Below are 27203 nucleotides of genomic sequence, written 5' to 3'. Positions count from 1 at the left end.
GTACTTAAATAAATCTCCTCACTTGAGAAATGGTACATTGGCAGAGAGAGACTCCAACAAGCACTCTTCAGTGTGAGAGACACTCTAAAGCAATCGAGTCTGCCTCGCCCTTGGGTAGAAGACAAAAACACCCACCAGACAGCCTCTCTCTCTACCTCCTCCCTTTCTCTCTTTCTCCTCCCTCCTTCAGGCCAGTGCTCTTCTAGTCTTCCCCTTCCCAAGCCACCACGGGAAAAAGGTAAATCTGTACTTTTTCCCATACAGAACATTGGGATTTAGTGGGGGAGTGCGTGGAAACAGGAAACGGCCTACAGCCCGCCATTTAATAAAATATATAGCTGCGATACGAGGGGAGGAGAGAGGAAATTGTACGCTGCGTGTTACACAAACACACACACACTGCCAATAGCAGATCCTTGGACGCAGCTTAGGGAGCCAAGAAGTAATGTCTGTGTAGGCTCCTCTCTCTGCATTGCTCTGTGTGTGTGCGTGTGCGTGTGCGTGTGTGCGTGTGCGTGTGTGTGTGTGTGTGTGTACTATCCCTAGAGAGAGAGAGAGAGAGTAAAAAGGGAGTAAACGTGTGGGTGTTTTGGCGTGTGTGTTTATGTCTGGCCCACACTGAGTACAGTCTTACTAGTGTCAGTCTGGCCCTCCCCTTATGGCAGATAAACAGAGGCGAAGAAGTGGACACTGGACAGGGAGAAGTCAGGGAAAGACAGGGTAAGGCAGGGTAGGGATGCCCAGTCTCAGTCTCAGGCTGATCCCAAGCCAGTCTGCGTGGGTTTTGTTAGGAACCCGAGCCCAAAATCAATAGTTCCGCTTCAGCCCACACCCACTGCTATAGCCGCCCCTGCTCCAATATGTCCCATCTATTCAAATTCCAATTCCATATGCTTCGACCTAAAAGGATGTATGTAACTGACCTGTACTCTCTGACCCAGTCTGTCCGTATCCATTAATTTCTGTTTAGAAAAGAAAAGTCACATTTAAATCTATTTTCACTGAATACAAAATGGAAGGGGCAATTCTTTCTTCATAGAAAAATACTGCACTTAATCTAGATAGAAAATAAATTTCAGGCAAAATGACATATTGTTTATTTTAGCCAAAAGTTAAACCTCTACTCAGTTTTGGTAACAAACAACTTCTCCCCCCAAAATATTTTTTTAAGAAACCCATTTCCTTCCTTCCTTCCGTGCCATGTGCCAATGACATAACCTATAACACTTAGGTCATAAGGACCTGCACTATGCCCCACCACCCCTCAAAGCCCGGCTCAGACATATTGTCATAGTTTCCCAGCTGAGATGGACCGTGGTGGGTCACATGATTCAGGTCTAGCTGCCAGAGAGCATGCTAGGTTTTGGGGGCCTACAGGCTTCCTCATTGGTCTGTCTGCCCGGGCGTGTTCAGGAGATGACAAACACAGAGGTTTTATGGCATCTCGGCAGAGGCGACGTGTAGCGTCCTGCAAATTCCTCAAAGTTGTTTTTCTTTCTCTTCACCCTCCGCCCCTCAACTTCCAAGCTGTCAGTCAGAGCATTCTGCCGCATGAAGAATGAGAGCAGAGTGACAGCCTCTCGTTGAAAGAGATCCCTTTTTTTCCCCCTTCTCTTTGGTGATAAACACAGACTAAAATGTAAAGAAGGTGGCAGTGATTTATGAGCTGAGGCTTCTGGGTCTTCCACACAAGCACACACCACACAACCCAGGTGACAGGTTGGGAACACAATTCAGGTTTTAGTTTTTTCAAAGTTGAAGAGTCTAAGGCTGGAATTCAATCAAACCCACATTGTGTGCGTGGTGTTGTTGTGTGCAAACGGCTGTAAATGGACCGTAACTCTACCTACCAGACATGCTCTTCACCGAACATGGACTGTTCTTTCTTTTCCTTTTCGGGCCATCGATCCACCTGTAGAAGGAGAGAATAAAAGACGGAGAGAGACATGAGTGTATATGTACAGGGGGACACACAGGAATTCAAAACACAGGCGGCGTGAAGGACATGTTTTCTCCTGACAGTTCACCTACAGGAGTCTTGCAGGACTGTAGCAGTGCTCTAGCTAAGTGTCTGTGGTCGGGAAAATGGCTGCCCTGCCACTTCAATTTACATTAGAGGGGAAGGCAAGAACAACAACAACAACAAAACACACACGCACATGTATAACGACGCCAAAACACACCTATGCGCGCACACACACATCTGAACATAGCTCTGTAATAGGAGAATTGAGCAGACTGTGAGCTCCTTAGGGAGCCCTGGAAGCACACAGCCTGGGAGAGAGTGCACTAACAAGTCATGCTGTAGGATCTATCAGATGTCAACACTAGTAGACTTCCAAGGGTCCCACCTCTGCAACCATCCAAACTCTCCTGTGCACTTCAGCATATCTCACCATATTTTATTTATCCTTTATTTAACTAGGAAAGTATTCTTATTTACAATGATGGCCTAGGAACAGTGGGTTAACTTCCTTGTTCAGGGGCAGAACGACAGATTTTGACCTTGTCAGCTCGAGGATTCGATCTACCAACCTTTCAGTTACTGGCCCAAAGCTCTAACCATTAGGCTACATGCCGCTCCTTTAAAAAATGTTTTAATAAAACATAATATAGTTTACTAAAGTGAATTTGGACACTAGTTTGTCTGGACTAACTCCCCCTCTCTGTTCTCAGTAAATAGCGATCCATCGTTGCCAGGGAAATCCTAAGGACTTAAGTGGCTGTTTCATTGGCTCCCTAATTGGGCTGAAATGCCAACTGCGTCTGACCCTGTGTGTATGCCTTCTTGTTGCATTACCGACTGAGTTGTTTTCAATTACAGTAATGTCGGTGCCACAGTGAACTTAATGCAGTCTCAGTGTGTTTTAACATATAGTCCTCTTTAAAAGAACCAATCTCAGTCCTCTTTAAAGTGAACTCTGTGGTAAAAAAAAAGAAAAATAACTCCATTGTCTTTGTATTACACTGCCTTTGAATGATGACTCAACACTTTTGCCAGTTCACTTCACCCATTTTGTGGTTAAAAGATGAGATTATAATTGTAATCAAAATATACTATTTACATGTATATGTTATTGGTAACAAAATGCAGATTAAATAATGCTGTAATTGGAAAATGTACACCCAATGTAGGCTACTGCCCCTTTAAGAGCTAGAATTTATTTTGTACACAATGTTGTGATTCTCACCAAATATGTTGGCTTCTCACACTATTCAAACCCCACTATCGAATAAACAGTTTATGAAGCTCTGGTATATATCACATATTGCAAACAAATAACCTGACTAAAAACTCCACACAAATTTTGGAATTTCTGTGCATACTTGATCAATATCCAAAACAGCACACGTTTCTTCCGGGTGAATCTTCTCTCTTTTAGGCACCAATGATCAGTGGTGGGAAAAAGTACTAAATCGTAATACTTGAGTAAAAGTAAAGATACTTTAATAGAAAATGACTCAAGTAAAAGTGAAAGTCACCCAGTAAAATATTACTTGAGTAAAAGTCTAAAAGTATTTGGTTTAAAATATACACTAAACAAAAATATAAATGCAACATTCAACAATTTCTACTATTTAACTGAGTTACAATTCATACAAGGAAATCAGTCAAGTGAAATAAATTCATTAGGCCATAATCTATGGATTTCACATGACTGGGAATAAGGATATGCATCTGTTGGTCACAGATACTTTAAATGAGAAAACAAGTCAGTATCAAGGGGGAGGGGGGGGGGGCATTTGACTCATGCAGGGCGACACATCTCCTTCACATAGAGTTGATCAGGCTGTTGATTGTAGCCTGTGGATTGTTGTCCCACACCTCTTCAATGGCTGTGTGAAGTTGCTGGATATTGGCGGGAACTGGAAAACGATGTCGTACACGTCGACCAGAGCATCCAAAACATGCTCAATGGGTGACATGTCTGGTGAGTATGCAGGCCATGGAAGCACCTGAATACATTTTCAGTTCCAGAATTTGTGTACAGATCTTTGCGACATCGGGCCGTGCATTGTCATGTTCAAACATGAGTTGATTGCAGCGGATGAATGGCACGACAATGGCCATCAGGACCTCTGTATCTCTGCATTCAAATTGCCATCATTAAAATGCAGTTGTGACCATTTTCCTGTCTTGCTAAGTAATCAAAGTGTAACGAGTACTTTTGGGTGTCAGGGGAAATGTAGTAAAAATGACCGAATTTTCTTTAGGAATGTAGTGGAATAAAAAAAAGCAAAAGTATTCAAAAATAGAAATGCTAAAGTACAGATACCCAAAGCAACTACTTAAGCGGTACTTTAAAGTATTAAGTACTTTTACACCACTGCCAATGTGAGGATGCACAGAAATTCCAAAATTTGTGTGGAGTTTTTAGTCAGGTTATTTGTTTGCAATATGTGATATATACGAGAGTTTCATAGACTGTTTATTCGATAGTGGGGTTTGAATAGTGTGAGAAGACAACATATTTGGTGAGAATCACAACAGGGTACAAAATAAATTATAGCTTTTAAAAGGGCAGTAGGCTACATTGGGTGTACAATTTTCAATTACAGCACTATTTAATTCGCAGTTATTCTGCCGTTATTTATTTTGTTACTATTAACTTGTATATATTATTGGTATCATTCGATTTGCAATTATCATCTAATCTTTTAACGAAATGCAATCTATTAGCTTCCAAAATGTAAGTAGGTATATCTAGGTGTCCGATAACACGTTCTGATTAAATGGCTCGTCCTGCACTTTGTAAAAACCCCAGAGTGTATTGAGTGAATGTTGGAAAAAGATCTTGATTCCTTTCTAAACATAGCGATATGAACGCAAAGAGGACTCGGGCCACAAAATGGGTGAAGTGAACTGGCTAAAGAGTTGAGTCCTCATCGAAAGGCAAAAGGCAGTGTGAATACAAAGAGAGCTCAGTTATTTACCTTTTTTAAACGCCAAAGTTCACTTTAAAACTGAGAGCGCTTTAATTCAATAACTACTAGAATGGCCATGACGGTTTTTCTGACCGTTTGATATTTCAATTGTATAAATATTCCATAATAAATAATACATTGATAAACGAATGCATTTATTACGTTAAAATAGTTCATAAGAAACCTCAGGTTCACGAAATGACTTGATTGATCCAGAAGCGCATAGACTGTTTATAGTAAAATAAGATGAGTGTATTTTCGACTGTTAGACAAGTCTCCCGCCCAGCTGTCCCGTTCAGACTACACCTTAACTATATTGAAACTAATTTCACACACATAATAATAATAATAATAATACGAATAATAGTAATAGATGTGGCCTAAAGACAATATTAAATTTACAATAGTCAATGATGGGTGACAATATGATCAATTGTCGAATAGAAAACGAAGACTGATGTCCTCGGCAGCGTGCATTGACTGCGTGCATTGACAAAGAAGCAAGGCGCTTACCAAATTGCACCTCTTCCATATCATCATACAGAGGTCCATGCAGGCCAGACATTTTGATTGCTATACCATATCTGAAAGCGCAGATTCCAAGGTTTATAATGAACCTATTTTTGCCAAAACTCTGTACAATTGCGCGGATGGTCACTGTTTTAAAATATAACTTTTTCCAAGAATAACCATGTTTCCATGCATTCCTCATGTGAGTAGGCTACTGGTGACAATCAGCAATAGCCATTTAGGATATTCCATTATATTCTTACTGTAAAATATGTGTTTTGACTGTGGTAGGGCAGGGCCTGTGATGTCTGCTAAACGAACAAGTTTATCTCATTGGCATGGCGCAGCCATAGACTTCACAACTAAGCACAGATAAATACAACTCAAAACATGCTACTCTGTTCTTTTGAAATAAATTGCCTTGTATCATGTTTTTTTACGACCTTCCTAAATTACATTTGAATTGATTTATTTGTGATTGTGTATATTAATACGAGAAAGGCAGAAAGCGTCACAATGACGGAAAACAAATTGAAATGTTTAATTACTCTGCCATTTTTAAAGTCGTGTCCCACTCGTCCTAGACTTTACCTAAATAAGTCTATATAACATTTGAATGGTTTCCCCGCCCTGTTCCTCTCCTTCTCGGATAGTTGAATGTGCCATGCCCCGTTGAGAATCACCCCGATAATTGCCTCGAGACTGAACCAAAACTATACCGAAACAAATTGTCCCACATATAACAACAAGATTAAATAAATGAAGTATATTATGATGGGAGAGAATGGGTGAGTTGATGAGTGGGGTGGGGGGGGGGGGGGCGAACGAATCATAATTATGTAATCACCAATTGTGAATGAAGAACAGGCCATTCGGTCCATTCTATCATATATTCTAATTATTCCTAATTCTCAAAACAGTGTATCCTATATCAGTCCACTGAACCCAAGCAGTTTTATTGGGCTACTCTAGACCTACTTGGAGTAGGCTGCACAGTGAGAGCGCGCACAATTTACAATGGCAAGCCCAAAACGAAAAGGACGCACATGCCGCGTTAGCGTTGCTACTTAATCTGGATGAAAACGACACAGCTGGCGGGGGAAGAAATGGATCATGAGATCTCTGATGATTAATATTCTGATTCATGCTGAACGGCTTTCCCTATCTGGGAATGGATCCGTATCGGGCAACAGGTGAGCGAGAGTCGTGATAATGTTTCAGATCAGATGGCACGGCTGTATGAGATGAAAGGAGGAAGGAGAAACTCGCCGCTGGCCTGTTGATTTTGATTTTGGCTGCTATCGTCGCACGCGTGTTGCTCAAGCAGCGGATGAACAACACCCATGAGCAGGAGAGACGTCATCACGTAGCCTACAGTAACATCAACCAACGAGCATGTTATGTTCTTTCAAGTTTTTACATTTTGTGTTCTAGTGTTACCTAACACTTTCATAAACACGACCAAATGACATTGGCACGAAGGGAGGTCCAATTAGGCCAGGCTTTTCTTAGTTGAATGGATTTGTTAGACTGGTGGCTTATTGGTACTCCTCGAGGCCTGGCTATTCTACTAAATATGCAGTCATGGCGCTTTGAGGATGGCGTGCTCCAGAACGTTTTTGTATTTTATGAAATTTGTCCGAAAGTACTGCTAGAGTGTAAAGTTCACATATTTAGGAGAAGTCAGGGACAGGTGAGTTCAAGGTTTTTATTGAAATTCCAAAATTGAAAACGTCTTAGCGGATCTAGTGTTAAAGAGGAATGAGATGGTTCTTTTAAAGAGGACGATATGTGAAAACATCCTTAAATGTTTGATAGAGAAATGGCTAATTGGGGCAATCATTAAAAAAAAAAATTAAATACAGTACTTGTAATGAAGCGCATGTGATTTGCGACTCTGCAAACCGAACAGAAATAAAGTGACTTATTTTACGACAGCGTGAGGGCATTTGACCCTCAACCAAAAAGGGCCACAATAACAAGTAGGCACGTTTTATAGGGCTGTAATATACATGTATGACTGCGTTCATGCGAGATATGACAGGATGAGACCGGTAAAATGTTTTCAGACCCCTTCACTTTTTCAAAATGTTGTTACATTGCAGCCTCATTCAAAAATTAATTATATATGCTTTTTTAGAATTTTTGCAAATATATAAAAAAACAAAAAAAACAAGACAGAAATACCTTATTTACATAGGTGAGACCCTTTGCTATGAGACTCGAAATTGAGCTCAGGTGCATCCTGTTTCCATTGATCATCCTTGAGATGTTTCAACAACTTGATTGGAGTCCACCTGTGGTAACTTCAATTGATTGGACATGATTTGGAAAGACACACACCTGTCTATATAAGGTCCCACAGTTGACAGTGTCAGAGCAAAAACCAAGCTATGAGGTTGAAGGAATTGTCCGTAGAACTCCAAGACAGGATTGTGTCGCGGCACAGATCTGGGGAAGGGTACCAAAACATTTCTGCAGCATTGAAGGTCCCCAAGAAAACGGTGCCCTCCATCATTCTTAAATGGAAGAACCACCAAGACTCTTCCTAGAGCTGGCCACCTGGCCAAACTGAGCAGTCGGGGGAGAAGGGCCTTGGTCAAGGAGGTGACTAAGAACCCGATGGTCACTCTGACAGAGCTCCAGAGTTCCTCTGTTGAGATGGGAGAACCTTCTAGAAGGACAACCATCTCTGCAGCACTCCACCAATCAGGCCTTTATGGTAGAGTAGCCAGACAGAAGCCACTCCTCAGTAAAAGGCACATGACAGCCCGCTTGGAGTTTGCCAAAAGGCACCTAAAGGACTCTCAGACCATGAAAAACAAGATTCTCTGGTCTGATGAAACCAAGATTGAACTATTTGGACTGAATGCCAAGTGTCACATCTGGAGGAAACCAGGCACCGCTTATCACCTGGCCAATACCATCCCTACAGTCATGCATGGTGGTGGCAGCATCATGCTGTGGGGATGTTTTTCAGCGGCAGGGACTGGGAGACTAGTCAGGATCGAAGGAAAGATGAACAGAGCAAAGTACAGAGAGATCCTTGATGAAAACCTGCTTCAGAGTGCTCAGGACGTCACACTTGGGCAAAGGTTCACCTTCCAACAGGACAACGACCCTAAGCACACAGCCCATACAACGCAGCAGTGGCTTCGGGACAAGTCTTTGAATGTCCTTGAGTGGCCCATCCACCCAAGTCATAGACTGTTGTTTCTGCTACCACACGGCAAGCGGTACCGGAGCGCCAAGTCTGGGACCAAAAGGCTCCTTAACAGCTTCTACCCCCAAGCCATTAAACTCCTGAACTGTTAATCAAATGGCTACCCGGGCTATTTACATTGACCCCCCCTTATTTTATTCTTATCTATTAAAATGTTTTGCACTGACTCTCTTGCATAGTCTCGATGTACACTCACTGGACTCTAACCCCACACTCACACATACTACACTGACACTCCAAAACACACACACACACACACACATGCATATTGACATTCCTTCACACTCTTCACATACGCTGCTGCTACTCGCTGTTTATTATCTATGCATAGTCTCTTTATCCCTACCTACATGTAACCTGTACCCCTGCACATTGACCCCTTGTATATAGCCTCATTATTGTTGTTTTATTGTGTTACTATTTTTCCTTTAGTTTATTTAGCAAATTCTTCTTACTTTTTTAAAACTCTGCATTGTTTTTATTTGTATGTTTAGCTGACATAATACAATTTCAAAGTATGCATGAACGTGTCTGTAATAGAATACACCTGTCAGAAACGTATGTAGACATTAATAAATGCATTTCTATAGCTTACAAAACACTTTTTACAACGATGGGGGAGTACCAAGATGGTGGCATGGTGGCTTCAACACGACGCCCCCTATCAGTCATCTAGTATGTATATATCAATCATCGGTATGAACCCACTCCCTTATCCTCATCGAGTGCCACTATGGGAGGAACCGATAGAACATGTCCAGCTGTAACAACAATGTAGCAAGTATAGCGTTGTCATTGGATGATAGCCAACGGTAAATGTCACTCCCAGCTCTGGCTTCCTCATCAAAAGCCATCAGATATACCGTTGCCCGGGGTGATAGCCATCAATTTGTCAACCCACTGACAGCGCAGCCTCCTACCCTGTGGCCTTCTGATGCTGCCTGTGTCGCACGAATACACAGGCATGCACACCACACACACACACGCACGCACGCACGCACACACACACACACACGCACGCACACATGCACACACTCACACACACACAGCACACGCACACACACGCACACACAGAGAGAACAACACCACTTAGTATCCTGATACATACACACACATCGAGGCAGAAAGAGTTCCGTCCCTGTTTTCCCAACCAGGGTCTTCACATCTGCTACGCACGCACGCACCAACTCACGACCCCCATCGCCCACCAACCCCCCAAATATACCTCATCCCACTCCCTAGGGAAGGGGACCCCCCCTCCCACAGCTCCTGAAGGGCTAAACTAACGGGGTGGCAGGTAGCCTAGTGGTTAGAGCGTTGGACTAGTAACCGAAAGGTTGCAAGATCAAATCCCCGACAAGGTACAAATCTGTCGTTCTGCCCCTGAACAAGGCAGTTAACCCACTGTCCCTAGGCCGTCATTGAAAATAAGAATTTGTTCTTAACTGACTTGCCTAGTTAAATAAAGGTGAAAAGAAAAAGTCAATAGACTTACTCTAGGGATGCCATGGCCGCTTTCCAAGCCTCCATTAACAACATCACACCTCAGGTAATCAATTCAGAAATACACAACCTCCATCATTACAGTTAAGCAGACAGAGACTGAGGAGCTTATCACTTTAGCGGACCCCTCAGAAGTAGCTAGCCTAAGCCTAGCGTCCAGTCCCCTCTTAACGCTTTCTGTTGTGCTATATAAAAAAAAATTCCCTTCAGAGCTTCACAGCTCAAGTCTTCTGCTGAGGCGAGAGAGAGTGAAAAAGAAGGAAAAAATACTGTGCACTGATCTTTTACAAAACAAACAAATGATTTCACATTTAAATGGTGAGGCTACACATTTTTACCATTAGGGGGCCAAGTGCCTTGTAGGAACCTTTAAAGAACTCCTAGTTTTGCTTTCTTTACTCAAGAAGTAAAGCAAGCAACATGACCTATTTCCTATGTACCATCATTCCTGTGCCCAAAACTACAACAACACAGCAGACCCCCAACAACACCAACACGAGACAATTCATCTGCTAAACAAAAGTTGACAGTCCAAAAAAGAAGACAATTTCTGACCTTATGACGCAGTGCGAGTGTAGAATATGCATGGCGAGAAGAGTTGCTGGCCTCAAACAACGCTGGCAAATACGAGTCACATCTACTGTACACTGACACTGCTGCCAACCTCGCTATGTTTAGCTCTGAAAAGACCTTGGCTCGCTAGCACACACACCCACTCTGCCTCTCTTTTTCACTCTCAGTCTCTCTCTCTATATGAATCCCTGCAGACTCTCTCTCTCTCACTCTGGCTGATCTGTTTCTCTGAATCCCTCCTACAATCCCAACTCTGTGCTTTTCACTGTCTTTTTCTCACTCTCTCTCGTGTCTGTGGCTCTCACTCTCCTGTTAGACCCACCCATGCTCATGATTGGCTGTGGGCCTGCCTCTCCACCTGAGGGGTTGACAGCAGGTTTGGGGATGATTGAAGGTGGGTTGATCTGGCAACTAACAGGTAGCTAGCTGTCAGCTCTGACCTCAAGGCAGGCTCGATGGGTCTATTCTTGTACCTCAGCGACGGAGCCAAAAGCTCAATAACTTGAAATGAGGGCTATTTCGAAACGTAGCTAATTGCCAACAACCCAGTTTTGCTCTTCAAAACAACTCCGAGGCAAAAACAGAGATTGGCAATACTCGAGTGAAGAAACAACAGAGAAATAAAATCAAACTTACAAGTAGATTGACTGACGCCTTTAAACTGGCACAGATGTGATTTTGTAAACCTATCGTGTGACAAGTCTTTCGGACACTGAAATACTAATACTAAAGGAAACAAGCTGTGGAACTTTCACAGGAGGCTGACTTTAATATATGTATACTAACCAGCCTATACAGGGCCAGTACTTCACAGCAGCCTATTGTTCCCAGTTCAACGTGCATCCTATCCAACTGAGGTGTCCCCTCCCATACGTTCACATTCTAATGGTCACTTTGTTCCTTAGCCATCCCACAGTCGTCTAAATTACAGGGTACGGTGGAATGGAGCATGGCACGGTACTAGAGCTAGCCAACTCCCTCTATCAAAACACAGCGGAACACCAGATCACTAAAGATGAACTTCCAAACCTCTAAACAAACACAGGCTTTGTGTTGACTATGTTGGGCGAGAGATTTCTTCATATCTCGGTAATGTAAAGCCTTCCCTGTGGCTCAGTTGGTAGAGCATGGTGTTTGCAACGCCAGCATGGTGTGTGCAACGCCAGGGTTGTGGGTTTGATTCCCACGGGGGCCAGTACAAAACAAAAAAAAACAATGCATGAAATGAAATGTATGCACTCACTACTGTAAGTCACTCTGGATAAGAGCGTCTGCTAAATGACTAAAATGTAAATGTAAAGCTCTATAGTGAAATAACATTGCTTGCTGGTGAATAAATGACAACCTCTAAGTCGTAAACATAACGGCTACAGTATGCTTTAATTTGGGTGTAGCGATATTGTAGCAATTAATCGATGCCAATGGCAGCCAGAACTTGTAACTTCTATAAAAAAAAATATTATTTGCATATTATATTATTTCAGAAACAAAAAGTGCTTGAGAGGTTATTTACAAATAATGGTAGTCAATTTAGAGATTGAACAAGAGTATCTTTTTATAGGCCATTTTACCCAGGATTCACCACTGCGCTGGTGTTTTTATTTGGATTTGTCTTATGTTAGTTGGACATATGTATTGGCAAACCATGAAGCTGTGACATGACACACACAAACACACGTGGACCCTACATGTATGACTGACCCCTGGTTACAACACCAGGGCTTTCCAAGAGTTTCAGAGAAGGCCATACACACGTCTCTGTCTGTCTGTCTGTCTGTCTGTCTGTCTGTCTGTCTGTCTGTCTGTCTGTCTGTCTGTCTGTCTGTCTGTCTGTCTGTCTGTCTGTCTGTCTGTCTGTCTGTCTGTCTGTCTGTCTAGGACTGGCCTCTTGCGGTGATGTGTGTGGATTGGTTTGAAGAGGTTAACGCTCGTCATTACTGACTTGAGAGAGAAAAAGAAACAAAGAGAGAGGGAAACAGCAAGCAATTATGATTCTGGTTATGACAGGTCCATGCCAAAAGGAAATCGTAACATTGTTTGTCTCACATGTCCGATGAATGCGTAACAAGATAACAATAGGGTACTACAGGCATTGTTGCTTTTCATATTGTTCATTATCAACCTGAGCATCACATCTACTGCTATTAATTTCCATATGACACAAGGAAGTCAAAAAAGCAATATTGAGAGGACAAAGCTCGTATAGCGAAGCCATGGTGGGAAATCCTGATGTCAGCAGGACAAGGATAAGCCAATTGGGCCAAAATCTTGTTTATGTCGCAAGTGACTTCGATTGCATGACATAAATTGCATTTTTTGGTATGGCAATTGAATTAAACAGAGCCACAGAGGCTGTAGAAGTTCAAGAAGGTCAAATGCAATGTGCTAGATGGCTGCTATCTATTTATAAAAAGGCTTGTTTGAATGGATCTCTCAATTGAAGTCGGAAAGTTTTCACACTGCAAAAATGTGTCGAAATACAAATGTTGCTGTCTTATCTGAATGGAGTGGATGAGCGAGTGTGCATGCGCGTGTGTTTGATTCTAGCTGTAGAATGATAACCCAGCCCCTCTCCGTATGTCAATGTGCTCTCTACAGTACATTGACTTCATTGCAACATCATTGACAACAGCGTTAAGGAGCTTATAATTGCATAACATTAGATAGGACAGTGCCTTTTTGGCAAGGTTGAAAACCAAAACCAATAAGGAAACAAAAAAGCTAATGCTAAGCCATTTGCTACCATCAGCACCCACAAAACCACAATACCTAATATTACTGTATGCCATTGTTATTATTAAGTGCAATGGTACAAGAGCTACTCTCACCTTAGTAGTGTGGCTCAGCTGGTAGAGCATGGTGTTTGCAATGCCAGGGTTGTGGGTTTGATTCCCACGGGGGACCAGTACGGGAAAAAAATGTATGAAATGAAATGTATGCATTCACTACTGTAAGTCGCTCTGGATAAGAGCGTCTGCTAACTGACTAAAATGTAAAAATGTAAAATGCAGTGCAGTTGAAGGGATAGATCAGCAAAATGCAATATTTAAATTTGTGCCTAACTTGAAAAGCAGGAGTGACTGCAATCCACAGTGACTAGTTTAACAAAAACCAAAGTGTAGATTGCAGTCACTCCTTGTTCATAGACTGCTTTTAAGGTAAGGAAACAAATGTTGCACACTCATAAGCTCTACCACGTACCTTTTATTAATTAACAAACAATAATTTAGATCCTGACCTGACGAAGATCCTTGCAGGATCCAAACATAGTTTAAAAAACAAATTACGCAACATATATGTTATATATATTTTCTACGCAACATATATCTTTCAACTATACTGTGATGTTTAACGTACAATTTCAATCTATCGAATAGAATCCACAGGTTGCGAGTTGAAGATAAATACTTTTACTAAGAGTATTAGTGTATTAGTAATTGACTGACCTGGTCTCTCCAGATCTCCTAACAGTACTATTTCTAGGGTCAATTTTAGATCAATGTTATGCATTTTCAGCCATTCCTGAACCTGAGACCAGAAACAGGCTACCTGACGGCAATACCAAAATAAATGGTGTATTGATTCTGTATCCTCACAACAAAATCTGCAGAGCTTAGATGATTTTATGCCCCACATTTTCAACATTTTGTTGGTGGCAAGAATTCTATATAATAATTTTTGCTGAAAAGCACTAAGTCTTGAATCTTCTGTTATTTTATATATCTCATATATCTCATAAAAAATCTCTTGCCAACTATTTTGCAATCTGTATGGTACAGTTGTCAACATCCTGGTCTTCAAATGAAACTGGTATACTTTCCTATTTATGCGATTTTTATTCCTCCGGCAGATTTGATCCTTTATATTGGGCAGACAGACCAGTACCCTCCCTCCTCCCGCTGCCACCTGCCTCCCATTTTTGGGGTAATGCTGTAATCAATTGGTTGTACTCTTGGATTGAGCAGACCTTCCTGTACAATTCTGATAACTTCATGAAATACATAACTCTACCATTCCAATTTACAATATAATTTAAGACCAAAATACCCTTTTCAAACATCTTTCCCATAAATACAGGTAAAGTTGAAGTCGGAAGTTTACATACACTTAGGTTAGAGACATTAAAACTCATTTTTCAACCACTCCACACATTTCTTGTTAACAAACTATAGGTTTGGCAAGTAGGTTAGGACTTGCCAAATTACTTGTGCATGACACAAGTAATTTTTCCAACAATTGTTTACAGACAGATTATTTCACTTATAATTCACTCTATCACAATTACAGTGGGTCAAAAGTTTACATACACTAAGTTGACTGTGCCTTTAAACAGCTTGGAAAATTCCAGAAAATGATGTCATGAATTTAGAAGCTTCTGATAGGCTAATTGACATTATTTGAGTCAATTGGAGGTGTACCTGTGGATGTATTTCAAGGCCAACCTTCAAACTCAGTGCCTCTTTGCTTGACATCATGGGAAAATCAAAAGAAATCAGCCAAGACCTCAGAAAATAATTGGAGACCTCCACAAGTCTGGTTCATCCTTAGGAGCAATTTCCAAACGCCTGAAGGTACCACGTTCATCTGTACAAACAATAGTACACAAGTATAAACACCATGGGACCACACAACCGTCATACCGCTCAGGAAGGAGACGTGTTCTGTCTCCTAGAGATGAACGTACTTTGGTGCGAAAAGTGCAAATCAAGAACAACAGCAAAGGACATTGTGAAGATGCTGGAGGAAACAGGTACAAAAGTATCTATATCCACAGTAAAACGAGTCCTATATCGGCATAACCTGAAAGGCCGCTTTACAAGGAAGAAGCCACTGCTCCAAAACCGCCATAAAAAAGCCAGACTATGGTTTGCAACTGCACATGGGGATAAAGATCGTACTTTTTGGAGAAATGTCCTCTGGTCTGATGAAACAAAAATAGAACTGTTTGGCCATAATGACCATTGTTATGTTTGGAGGAAAAAGGGGGAGGCTTGCAAACCGAAGAACACCATCCCAACCGTGAAGCACGGGGGTGGCAGCATCATGATGTGGGGGTGCTTTGCTGCAGGAGGGACTGGTGCACTTCACAAAATAGATGGCATCATGAGGAGGAAAATTATGTGGATATATTGAAGCAACATCTCAAGACATCAGTCAGGAAGTTACAGCTTGGTCGCAAATGGGTCTTCCAAATGAATAATGACCCCAAGCATACTTCCAAAGTTGTGGAAAAAATGGCTTAAGGACAACAAAGTCAAGGTATTGGAGTGGCCATCACAAAGCCCTAACCTCAATCCTTTAGAAAATGTTGTGGGCAGAACTGAAAAAGCGTGTGCAAGCAAGGAGGCCTACAAACCTGACTCAGTTACACCAACTCTGTCAGGAGGAATGGGCCAAAATTCACCCAACTTATTGTGGGAAGCTTGTGGAAGGCTACCTGAAACGTTTGACCCAAGTTAAACAATTTAAAGGCAATGCTACCAAATACTAATTGAGTGTATGTAAACTTCTGACCCACTGGGAATGTGATGAAAGAAATAAAAGCTGAAATAAATCATTCTCTCTACTATTATTCTGACATTTCACATTCTTAAAATAAAGTGGTGATCCTAACTGACCTAAGACAGGGAATCTTTACGAGGATTAAATGTCAGGAATTGTGAAAAACTGTATTTAGCTAAGGTGTATGTAAACTTCCGACTTTAACTTGTATATATATGTATATATATATATAATATATATATATATATATATATATATTGTCTTTATATCTAAAAATCATTATAATGTGGTTAACCTTAAAAATCTAAATGAAAATTATTGAAATCTAAAAGATGAAATTCAACCAAAGCGTGCCCTTGGTGGGAAAATGCTGTGGGAAAAGGCTGCACTTGACTGTTGCGCTTGAATTGGAATAATTCTAGTGCAATAGTCAAGTGAGGCTTTTCGAGCTGTCATGTGACCGAATGCTGCAGACAATGCATTCACGGGTCACTAGGAGCAGTTTTGGTTTCTGACTCAAAGAGAAAACCCTGCCTTCTCCCTCAGAGCATTAACACTCATGGTACCCTTCGCCAGCTCATATCTGTGTGAAGCTTGATTCAGCAGTGCTCTCGTCTACATTGAAACCAAATATCGATCCAGGTTGGATGTGAAAGCAGAGATGAGGTGCACACTGTTAACCATGCCCCCTGACTTTGAGTATTTTATCAACCAGCACATTTGAGTTCAGCCATAATATTTGTTGTAATATTTTTTCTATCTTTTCAGGGGGATGAAATTAAAATTGTAGCCAGCATTGTTTTTCAAACAATGCTTGTTTGAAAAAGAGAGATACTCAATGAATCGAAAATGAGACATGGCAATCTGCACAAAGGCAAAAAAATCTACTTGAGAACGATTTAGGGTTGAAGTAAAACTTATGAATAAGTGAAGCTTTCAGAGAGAGGTTTAGTGCTTTTATATTTAATAATCTCAACACACCCAATTGATATTCATTATATAGATAGGCACGTATTGTTTTGTCTGGTTTAACGTCCCAGATAAAGTGAAATATTTTTTGCTCATATGATTTGATAAACGAATCATCAGGAGTAGGCAGCACCATAAGTAAGTGAGTAAACTGAGATATGACTAAGGAGTTAATCAGGGCAATTTTTCCATAAATAGACAGGTATTTACCTCTCCATGGTTACAGGATCTTGTCTATTAGTTTTCTATTGAAATTCATTGTGGAGAGCTTATTTATATATTTTGTGATATGAATACCAAGTATGTCTACTTCACCATCAGCCCATGTTATAGGTAAACTGCAGAGTAATGTAAAAGTTACATTTTTTAAAGATCCAATATGTAATATTGTACACTTATCATAAATAGGTTTTAGTACAGAAAGTACAGAAAAATTATCTAGATCTTCAACTAGACATTGCAGGGATCTAGCTTGCGGACTTAATATAAAACTTGAGTCATCGGCATACATGGACACCTTTGTTTTTAAGCCTTGGATTTCTAATCCTCTAATGTTGTTATTGGATCTGATTTTAATAGCTAGCATTTAGATGGCCATAACAAATAGATATGGTGACAGTGGACACCCTTGTTTAATGTCTCTTGACAATTCAAAACTCTCTGAGAACTAGCCGTTATTTACTATTTTACACCTTGTTCTTTTATACCAACTTTTTTCGTCCCTGCACCCCACTAAAGGGTGTTTTTGTGTGTTTGCGTGCGTTTGATCACACTTGACTGGGAAAACAAATGTCTAAATCTGTCATTTTATTGAGCTATCCCTTTAACCCCAATATCACTTCAGAGGTATGGAAGGACAACACAGTGAAGGAGAGCTTTAATGAAATCCACTACAGTAGCAAACCGTTCAATCAACTTCAATGTGATTAGCAAGCTCTTTAATTCCTCCTCTTCTTTAATTAACACAGCGACAGCAGGCTTAATTTAGCCCTGAACGTCCACTATACACACAGACACACACAAACCGACAGACGCCCAAACACATGTGCACACACACACACACACACACCAGCCCAGTTGCTTATCTACCGACAGGTGTCCATCGCGGTTGAGTAATCTAGTCTGGCTTTCCTTTCATTTACGCCCTGGTAATTTGCCACAGGGATCAGCACTGGGGAATTTGACACAGCATTCCAGGGAGCCAGAGACCCTCTCCATGATGCCATGTGTCACAACCATGACACACACCACACACAAGCACAAAGGAACAACATAAACACATATACATGCACACACACCCACCCAGGTACACGTGCAAGCACACCCACATGAAAAATAGTATAGCATACTATGGTATAAATACTATGGTATTCACTGTAGTGTTTTTGCTGACTTTACTGTACTAGTCACTGACTAAAGTCTGCAAAAACACTACAGTGAATACTGTAGTATGTACTATAGTATGCTGTAGTATTTAAAGTTATAGTATAAATACTGTGGTAAAAGAAAACTGTAGTGTATATACTATAGTAATTAATGTAGTGTTTTTGCTGATTGTAGTATACTGTAGTATTTACTGTAGTGTTTTTGAGGACTATAGTATACTGTAGAATTTACTGTAGTGTTTCTGCAGACATTACTGTGGTATTTATTATAGTGTTTTTGTTTTATTATCTTTGACAAGGAAGTGGGCAGATTAGCGTTTTTCGTCATGAAAAACGCTAATCTGTCGCTGTGTTAATTATTCTGGAGGCAGCTCTGCAGAATGGTCACTAGCTAGCACAGCTACAGTCATAAAATCAAATTTTAAAGCTAACCTTAACCACACTGCTAACCTTAATGCCTAACCCTAACCTTAAATTAAGACCAAAGAGCACATTTTTGTCGTCATGAATTTTTACAATATAGCCAATTTTGACTTTGCAGCTGGACTATATAAGGGGAAATTGCTCAGTTCTGCCTCCAGGTCAAGACTCATGACAATAAACATCAACATGCTAGAAGTAGAGGCATTCTCCTTGAGGAAACCTACTGGAAAAATACTAAAAGTTATTCCATAACCTGCAGGCAGGCAGGACTGGGGTCTGAACGGATAGTTCAGAGCTTCAGCTCTTTTCTATGACCTGTAATGAACACAATATATGGTCTATATTTGGCATGTAGATTTTTCACTTATGGGTGGCACAAATTGGGATATGGGGGAGTGGAATGGGCAGAGTACAGTGCATTTTGAAAGTATTCAGACCCCTTGACTTTCTCCACATTTTGTTACATTACAGCCTTATTTTCAAAGAAATTAAATCATTTTTTACCTCATCAATCTACACACAATACCCCATAATGACAAAACAAAAACAGGTTTTTAGAAACATTTGCACATTTATAAAAAAAATAAAAACAGAAATACCTTATTTACATTAGTATTCAGACCCTTTACTATGAGACTCAAAATTGAGCTCGGGCACATCCTGTTTCTATTGATCATACTTGAGTTGTTTCTACATTTGATTGGAGTCCGCCTGTGGTAAATTCAATTGATTGAACACGATTTAGAAAGGCACACACCTGTCTATATAAGGTCCCATAGTTGACAGTGCATGTCAGAGCAAAAACCAAGCCACGAGGTCGAAGGAATTGTCCGTTGAGACAGGATTGTGTCAAGGCACATAGCTGGGGAAGGGTACCAGCATTGAAGGTCCCCAAGAACATGGTGGCCTCCATCATTCTTGAAGGGGGTGCTCAGGACCTCAGACTGGGGTGAAGGTTCACTTTCCAACAGGACAACGACCCTAAGCACACAGCCAAGACAACGCCGCAATGACTTCCGGACAAGTCTCTGAATGTCCTTGAGTGGCCCAGCCAGAGCCCGGACTTGAACCCGATTGAACATCTATGGAGAGACCTGAAAATATCTGTGCAGCGACGCTCCCCATCCAACCTGACAGAGCTTGAGAGGATCTGCAGAGAATGGGAGAAACTCCACAAATACAGGTGTGCCAAGCTAGTAGCGTCATACGCAAGAAGACTTGAGGCTGTGATCGCTGCCAAAGGTGCTTCAACAAAGTACTGAGTAAAGGGTCTAAATACTTATGTAAATGTAATATTTCAGTTTTTTATTTGCAATACATTTGCAAAGATTTGCAAAAACGTGTTTTTGCTTTGTCATTATAGGGTATTGTGTGTACATAAACACAACAGTAACAGAACACAAACATCATCACTATCAACCATATGAAACTATAGGCTACGCTACCAGAATGTGATATCATTCTAACCTAGCCAGGTGGAGCTGTGCCTCCAATCGCTCCGAGGCATATCAGATTGACTGATAGTTGTGCCCTTTGAGCAAGAGCCGGTTGCTCTTTGATAAAAATCCCCGTTCCACTCTGCCACAGCCTGACTGGTTGAGACAGAGGAGCTTCCATTTCACTGATGTTGGGTTTTAATTAACGATGAATAGGGAAAAAGCCTATGTTCGTGTAGGGCGGACTGGCTTTGAGTGGTACAGTTTGTAAGTTGCAGTTACACACTCACAAGTGTTCAGGGCTGGGAAACCTGGAGGCTTAGTTTACAGGTTTCTTAGAAAACAAGATCACTTTTTGGAGCTGTTTCAACTTGCAGACAGTAAAGAAAGTGGAAAGAGAGAGAAAGGCAGAGAGAGATGGAAATGGAGAGAAGAAATAGAGGGAGCCGGGAGAGAGGGAAGAGATGGATGAGAGAAAATAAATCCTAGCATAGTCAAGCAGCACAGCGAGAGAGAGAAACCGGAGAGGAAACTCAAAACAAAAAGGTAAAACACACAGTAATTCTACACTTTCCTCAGACGACCATTTGATACCTATTCACTCGTGATGTTAGCGGCAGGGTCATAGCCTGTAGGGTTGAGACTAGGAAGTAGGGGGCGGGACTCACAGTTTCTCTTCTCCCTCTGATAGGTTAGGGTCCTGCTCCTTGGGCATGTGTTCCATTCACCTTAATTCCATCCAGCAGCCAATCATGCGAGACTGAGGCGGGCCCCACCCTCAGATGCTTGCTGGTCATTCGCAGATAGGGGGGTCAGTCAGTGCGACATCACAGGGTCCCGGTCCGGATGGGCTCTGGCCTCCGGAGCGACCCCCCTGTGCTGGCCCTGGGACTGACGAATGGACTGGACCGGACAAGATCTGTCAATGAGAGGATAGGATACATTTAGTTAGGCACAGTTGACCGATGTGGAGACTTGGTGGGCTCCTCCCTTCTTTAACCATTCTGACCTCTCCTCCCTCGGTTCTATTCTTCCTCCCCTAATCTCTCGTTCAATGCCTTTCTAATCCCAAACAGAGGGATGGAGGGATTGCGAGCATTAGATTGTTGTTAGTAAATCTGTGGTATAATAGTGGTAACACGTAATTTTCACATAATAGTGTGAGTTGAAAAGCTGTGATTTTAATGGACCACAGGAATACAATGCACTGCATTGCTTCATGAAAATCTCCAAGCTTGCTGTGTTCTATTTCATAGCACATTGATTGATTTTAAAGCTGGAAAGTGTTAGTTTTTGATAAGAAAAAGAAACCTACTACATCTTCACTGTATTCTGTTTTCCTCCAAGAGTGGCTGAATATTTTTCATATTTAAAAAAATAATAATATTTCACTTAAATTAATTAGTTGGTGTATGGATATTCTCTTATTGTAAATGTACACAAAAATCATGACATTTATTTTACAGTCATGTTAGCATGACTATTTACCAGAGGTGTGGACTCGAGTCACATGACTTGGACTCGAATCAGACTCGAGTCACAAATATGATGATTTGCAACTCGACTTTGACACCAATGACTCGTGACTTGACCTTGAGCCTTTTGACTCGACCTGACTTGATACCCTCCCCAATTAAAAATGATGCTATTAAAAAAAGTGTGCAGCGCATCAACTCTTCATTTAACGGATTACATTTTGAATCGGACAGCAGCCAATCAAATTGTGCCAGCTGAGAAAAAGTTGTGCGCAGCAGTGCAGAGGAACGTCGGCGAGAGAATTCAGATGGAGCCCTTGGAAAGATGATACCCAAAATTATTATTTTCAGATATAAAGATGACGCTGTATCAACAAAAAACGGATTGTAACTTGCAAAAGATGCAGGAAGAAAACTAGGCGCAACAATTTCCAACTTTGATCTACATTTGAAGCTGCACAATTAATGGTAAGTCGTGGCTAATATAGCCGACAGCTATAAAATGTATAACTTTGCTAGTGTAGCATGTAGGCTAACGTAACGTTAAATCAACGAGCCTCCACACAGTCAGTCAGTGCGGGAACGTGATCATTGCACCCAAGATTGAGCTACAACTGGCTAGGCAGTTGGTAGCCTAAATCCTGCCTGATGTTACTGCTGTTCCTAAAACCATTGACATACGTTAGCCTACTTTAACCACAGAGAGAGGGTGTGTGTGTGTTAAGGTTGTGCGATTGTGTACAAGCCTATATCGCCCGATTGCGCCCCATAGCGATCCTCGATAGTCGATCACTATTGGGGGGGGGGGTCTTTCTCATGGCTACCTGTCACGGTTATTGGGATAGACGGACCAAGGCGTAGTGTGATTGGAGTTCCACATCTTTTATTACTGCGAAACTTAAACAACGACCGTGAAGTACCGTAGTGCTACATGCACTCACTCAAAACAATATCCCACAAAACACAGGTGGGAAAAAGGCTACCTAAATATGATCCCCAATTAGAGGCAACGATTACCAGCTGCCTCTAATTGGGAACCATACAACTCACCAACATAGAAATACAATGACTAGAACACCCCCCTAGTCACGCTCTGACCTAAACACCATAGAGAACCAAGGGCTCTCTATGGTCAGGGCGTGACACTACCCATGTATTTCCATGGAAATATAACGTTTATTTGGAAAGTAATAAATATATCTATATTTTTAAAAGCATTCATGGTTTGCGTAAATGTAATATACTAACTATTACTCTTGTTAAAAATATGAAATGTTATTACATTTGGTGAAGAGCACATTATGACTTGTTTAGGACTCGAAACTCAAAGTTTAGGACGTGAGACTTGACCTGATACTTGACGGTCTTGACTTGAGACTTGAGTGCTAAGACTTGAGACTTACTTGTGACTTGTAAAACAATGACTTGGTCCCACCTCTGCTATTTACTATGAACACAAGCGTTTATCTACGGCATCGTGGGCGAAAACAAGGCGGTCTCCTACAGTGGTGTCATGACCCTAATAGATCATGCTAGTAGCTTAACCATATGCCCCCGTGGACATAATGGCACAATGACCTCATGTTGGATATTTTATATTCTTCAGGGAGTTCAAGGCTGTATCAAGGCACTCCAGTACACCATAATCTGATGCAGTGGTGGGGTAATATTATGGTGGACTGGTATATTTTGTATTAACATGTGCTAAGCTGGCCTATAACCCCACCTCACATAGCATGTGTTTGTTCGGAACTGGTTACACGAGACACACACACACACACACACACACACACACACACACACGCACGCACGCACGCACGCACGCACGCACGCACGCACGCGCACACACACACACACACACACACACACGCACACACACACACACACACACACGCACACACACACACACACACAGGATCCAGCACAGCACATAAGCACTGCATTGTCATAGAGCCTTCCGCGACCCTACACCACAAATGTGAGGACAAGCTGTGGTAAATTTTTTTTAAATAAAATAAACTTGGACAGTAATGACACAGAATCACCAGAAGGCCTATCACATGAAAACGAATAGTGGCCTTCAGCCACACATAAACAAACCTCCCTCTCTCTCATCAGATCCATTGACAGAGCTATCTCTCGTGCTGCTGCCTGTGGCTGTTGGAACAATTTGTCCTCAGAAAATAAAACAGAAGAGGATAAAGGGACTCATTGAGTTACAGTCAAAGGGAGAAAAATAATGCAGCCAGGTTTTGAAGTATAAGAATGATGAAATCAGTTAAATCTCCAAATACACTCCAACAGATAAGTTTGGCTCTAGAAATTGTATTTTGTCTATTTATGATGTGCCATTTTCCCTCTATGCAGGGTGTCAATTTGTTTTCTATCACTAGCTCATCTCTAGTTTCATCAGTGCTGTAACCTTGCCTGCACCCTCCCCAAGCACCCATGCGTATGCAGAGTTCTCCCTATAGCCAAGGTCAACCCCATGAAGCAACAGGCTATCAAACAGCTCAGCCCCACTAAAGCTTGTTTTAATATCTGCTCTAGAGAGAGAAAGAGAGAGCGAAAGAGAAACGATGGGAGGGAGAGAAGGGAGGGAGGAAGGGGGAGAAGAGAGAGAGAGCGAGCAAGAGAGAAAGAAAGAGAGAGATATGGGGTTGGGGGGGAGAGAGAAAGAGGGAGAGAGAGAGTACAGCATACAGTAATTCTACACTTTCCTCTGAAAGTACAGCAAAAGAGAGAGAAGAGGGAGACAAGGAGAAGGGGAGCAAGAAAGAGAGAGGAAGATAGAGGTAAAGAGGGAGCTTGAATTAGGTTATTGTTGGTTGACGTGAGGAGAGAAAACGATCTTAGTTATCAGGGCTTACAGACCAATAACAGGAAAAGGGAGTGAAAATGCTGAATAGCAGATTTAAGGGTTTCAGCTGGCTTATGCACACACCCCGTGACTTTTTCTACATGTTGTGTTACAAAGTGGGATTAAAAGGGATTTAATTGTATTTCTTTGTCAACTACACAAAATACTCTGTAATGTCAAAGTGGAATTTTTTTAAACCCTGATATATCTTGATTAGATAAGTATTCAACCCCTCAATACATGCTAGAATCACCTTGGGCAGCGATTACAGCTGTGAGTCTTTCTGGGTAAGTCTCTAACAGCTTTATACACCTGGATTGGGCAACATTTGCCCATTATTATTTTCAAAATTCTTCAAGCTCTGTCAAGTTGGTTGTGTATCATTACTAGACAACCATTTTCAGGTCTTGCCATAGATCTTTAACAGTATTGACTTAAATCTGCTTAACTTGGCCCCTCAGGAACATTCACTGTCTTCTTAGTAAGCAACTCCAGTGTAGATTTGGCCTTGTGTGAATTAATCTCACAGTGTTAATACATTTAGAAAAATTCCAAAAAGATGTATTCGCTATGTCATTATAGGGTAGTTGGGTGAGACATTTTTCTTTAAAATCCATTTTGAATTCAGGCTGTAACACAACAAAATCTGGAATAAGTCAAGGTGTGTGAATACTTTCTGAAGGCACTGTAGTCTCTTCCCACAGCCACTGTATCTCCAAGCATCATGAATCTGGCAAGCAAGACTAGCATATCAATTAGGTATGCAGTGCATACGGAAAGTATTCAGACCTCTTCAATTCTTTCACATTTTGTTATGTTACAGCCTTATTCTAAAATTGATACAATTGTTTTTTTCCCTCATCGATCTACTAATATCCCATAATGACAAAGCAAAAACAGTTTTTTTGACATTTTTGCACATTTATTAAAAATAAGAAACAGAAATACCTTATTTACATAAGTATTCAGACCCTTTTCAATGAGACTCAAAATTGAGCTCAGGTGAATCCTGTTTCCACTGATCATCCTTGAGATGTTTCTACAACTTGATTGGAGTCCATCTGTGGTAAATTCAATTTATTGGACATGAATTGGAAAGGCACACACCTGTCTATGTAAAGTCCCACAGTTGACAGTGCATGTCAGAGAAAAAAACCAAGCCATGAGGTCGAAGAAATTGTTTGTAGAGCCCCAAGACAGGATTGTGTCGATGCACAGATCTGGGGAAGGGTCCCAAAAACAGATAGTCCTCCCCCAAAAAATCTAAAGGAAGTTTGTTCTGAAGTGTCTGTCCTAAATATGAGCGATAAGACATATCAGGATATTTTTTTAACCCCTTATTTTTGGCACTAAACAGTCTCCATATATACTTCCATTCATTTTTTCAACTGGTCCTTTTTTCACTGGTCCTTGTTCATTAGAGTCTCACCTTTCCACAGAGGGGTCATATTAGTGTGTAGCCAGAACTGTTTGGACGCTACAGACAGAAGTTGGCAGATTGGCGTTACCGACTTCAGACCAGTCCCAAGTCGCTTGTGGGTGTCATAATAGTTTGTATGTCTTAGTCTTGTGTGCGACTGCTCGGCCATGGAAACCCATTTTATGAAGCTCCCGACAAACAGTTATTGTGCTGATGTTGCTTCCAGAGGCAGTTTGGAACTTGGTAGTGAGTGTTGCAACCGAGGACAGACAATTTTTACGCGCTACACGCTTCAGCACACGACGGAAAGTTGGCATCCTATGACGGTGCCACGTTGAAAGTCACTGAGTTCTTCAGTAAGGCCATACTACTGTCAATGTTTGTCTATGGAGATTGCATGGCTGTGTGCTCCATTTTATACACCTGTCAGCACCGGGTGTGGCTGAAATAGCCAAATCCACTATTTGAAGAGGTGTCCACATACTGTACTTTTGTATATATTGTGTAGCTAGGTGGGACAACCACATCACAGTCATAGTAAGTACATTTTACCTCAATAAAGTAGCTATCAGAAAGGTCAGAGCTAGTAAGGGGTGGGGGGGGGGGATTCAAGTGAGTGTTCTCTTTTTGAGGGGTGGCTACAATTTTCACACTGCTACAGTAGCTACAATGTGGCTACAAATGACTTGCGCTCGGTAGAATTGAATGCGTTATCACGTGATGCTGCAGTAACCTACTGGAGAAGTGCTACTTACTAAGGTAGGTGCCTTTGAAGGCAGGTTGGAAGCAGGCAGCTGCCTTTGGATTGGTTGAATAACAGTAGGCTACACATTAGTTTCCATTCATTCAGTGTCAAAACGATTGCCCCGCACTGCTGCTCAGGCCACTGCGCTACGGCAGTTCACAATGCTCTAGCAAGCCGTGAGAATACTTGTTACTGGATAGTATGAGGTCGGTTTGCAGAGCCTTTCCTAAACCATATCCTCCTAGGAACGGTA

The 27203-nt window shown here is 41.4% G+C and overlaps 1 protein-coding gene across 5 annotated transcripts in view; it reads right to left on the bottom strand.

Annotated features, from left to right (window-relative positions):
• The window catches only part of LOC115201054 (thyroid hormone receptor alpha-like), a 205932-nt gene that overhangs the window by 26453 nt on the left and 152276 nt on the right, over positions 1 to 27203 (bottom strand). For 2 of the 5 annotated variants that reach the window (XM_029764285.1, XM_029764287.1), the window contains exons 1-2: positions 10718 to 11034; positions 1851 to 1912 (exon numbers count right to left, since the gene is read on the bottom strand). In XM_029764285.1, the coding sequence (XP_029620145.1) occupies positions 1851 to 1912; positions 10718 to 10749 (94 nt within the window). In that variant the 5' untranslated portion in view covers positions 10750 to 11034. Of the gene's footprint in view, positions 1 to 923; positions 963 to 1850; positions 1913 to 10717; positions 11035 to 21118; positions 21370 to 27203 lie in introns of those variants that run through there. The other 3 variants (XM_029764283.1, XM_029764284.1, XM_029764286.1) reach the window with 3 other exon arrangements.

This window comes from Salmo trutta, chromosome 10 (genome assembly GCF_901001165.1).
Source record: "Salmo trutta chromosome 10, fSalTru1.1, whole genome shotgun sequence".
In the NCBI taxonomy this organism is placed as follows: domain Eukaryota; kingdom Metazoa; phylum Chordata; class Actinopteri; order Salmoniformes; family Salmonidae; genus Salmo; species Salmo trutta.
Note: the sequence above shows the minus strand (reverse complement) of the source record. Positions and strands in the feature narration are given on the sequence as shown.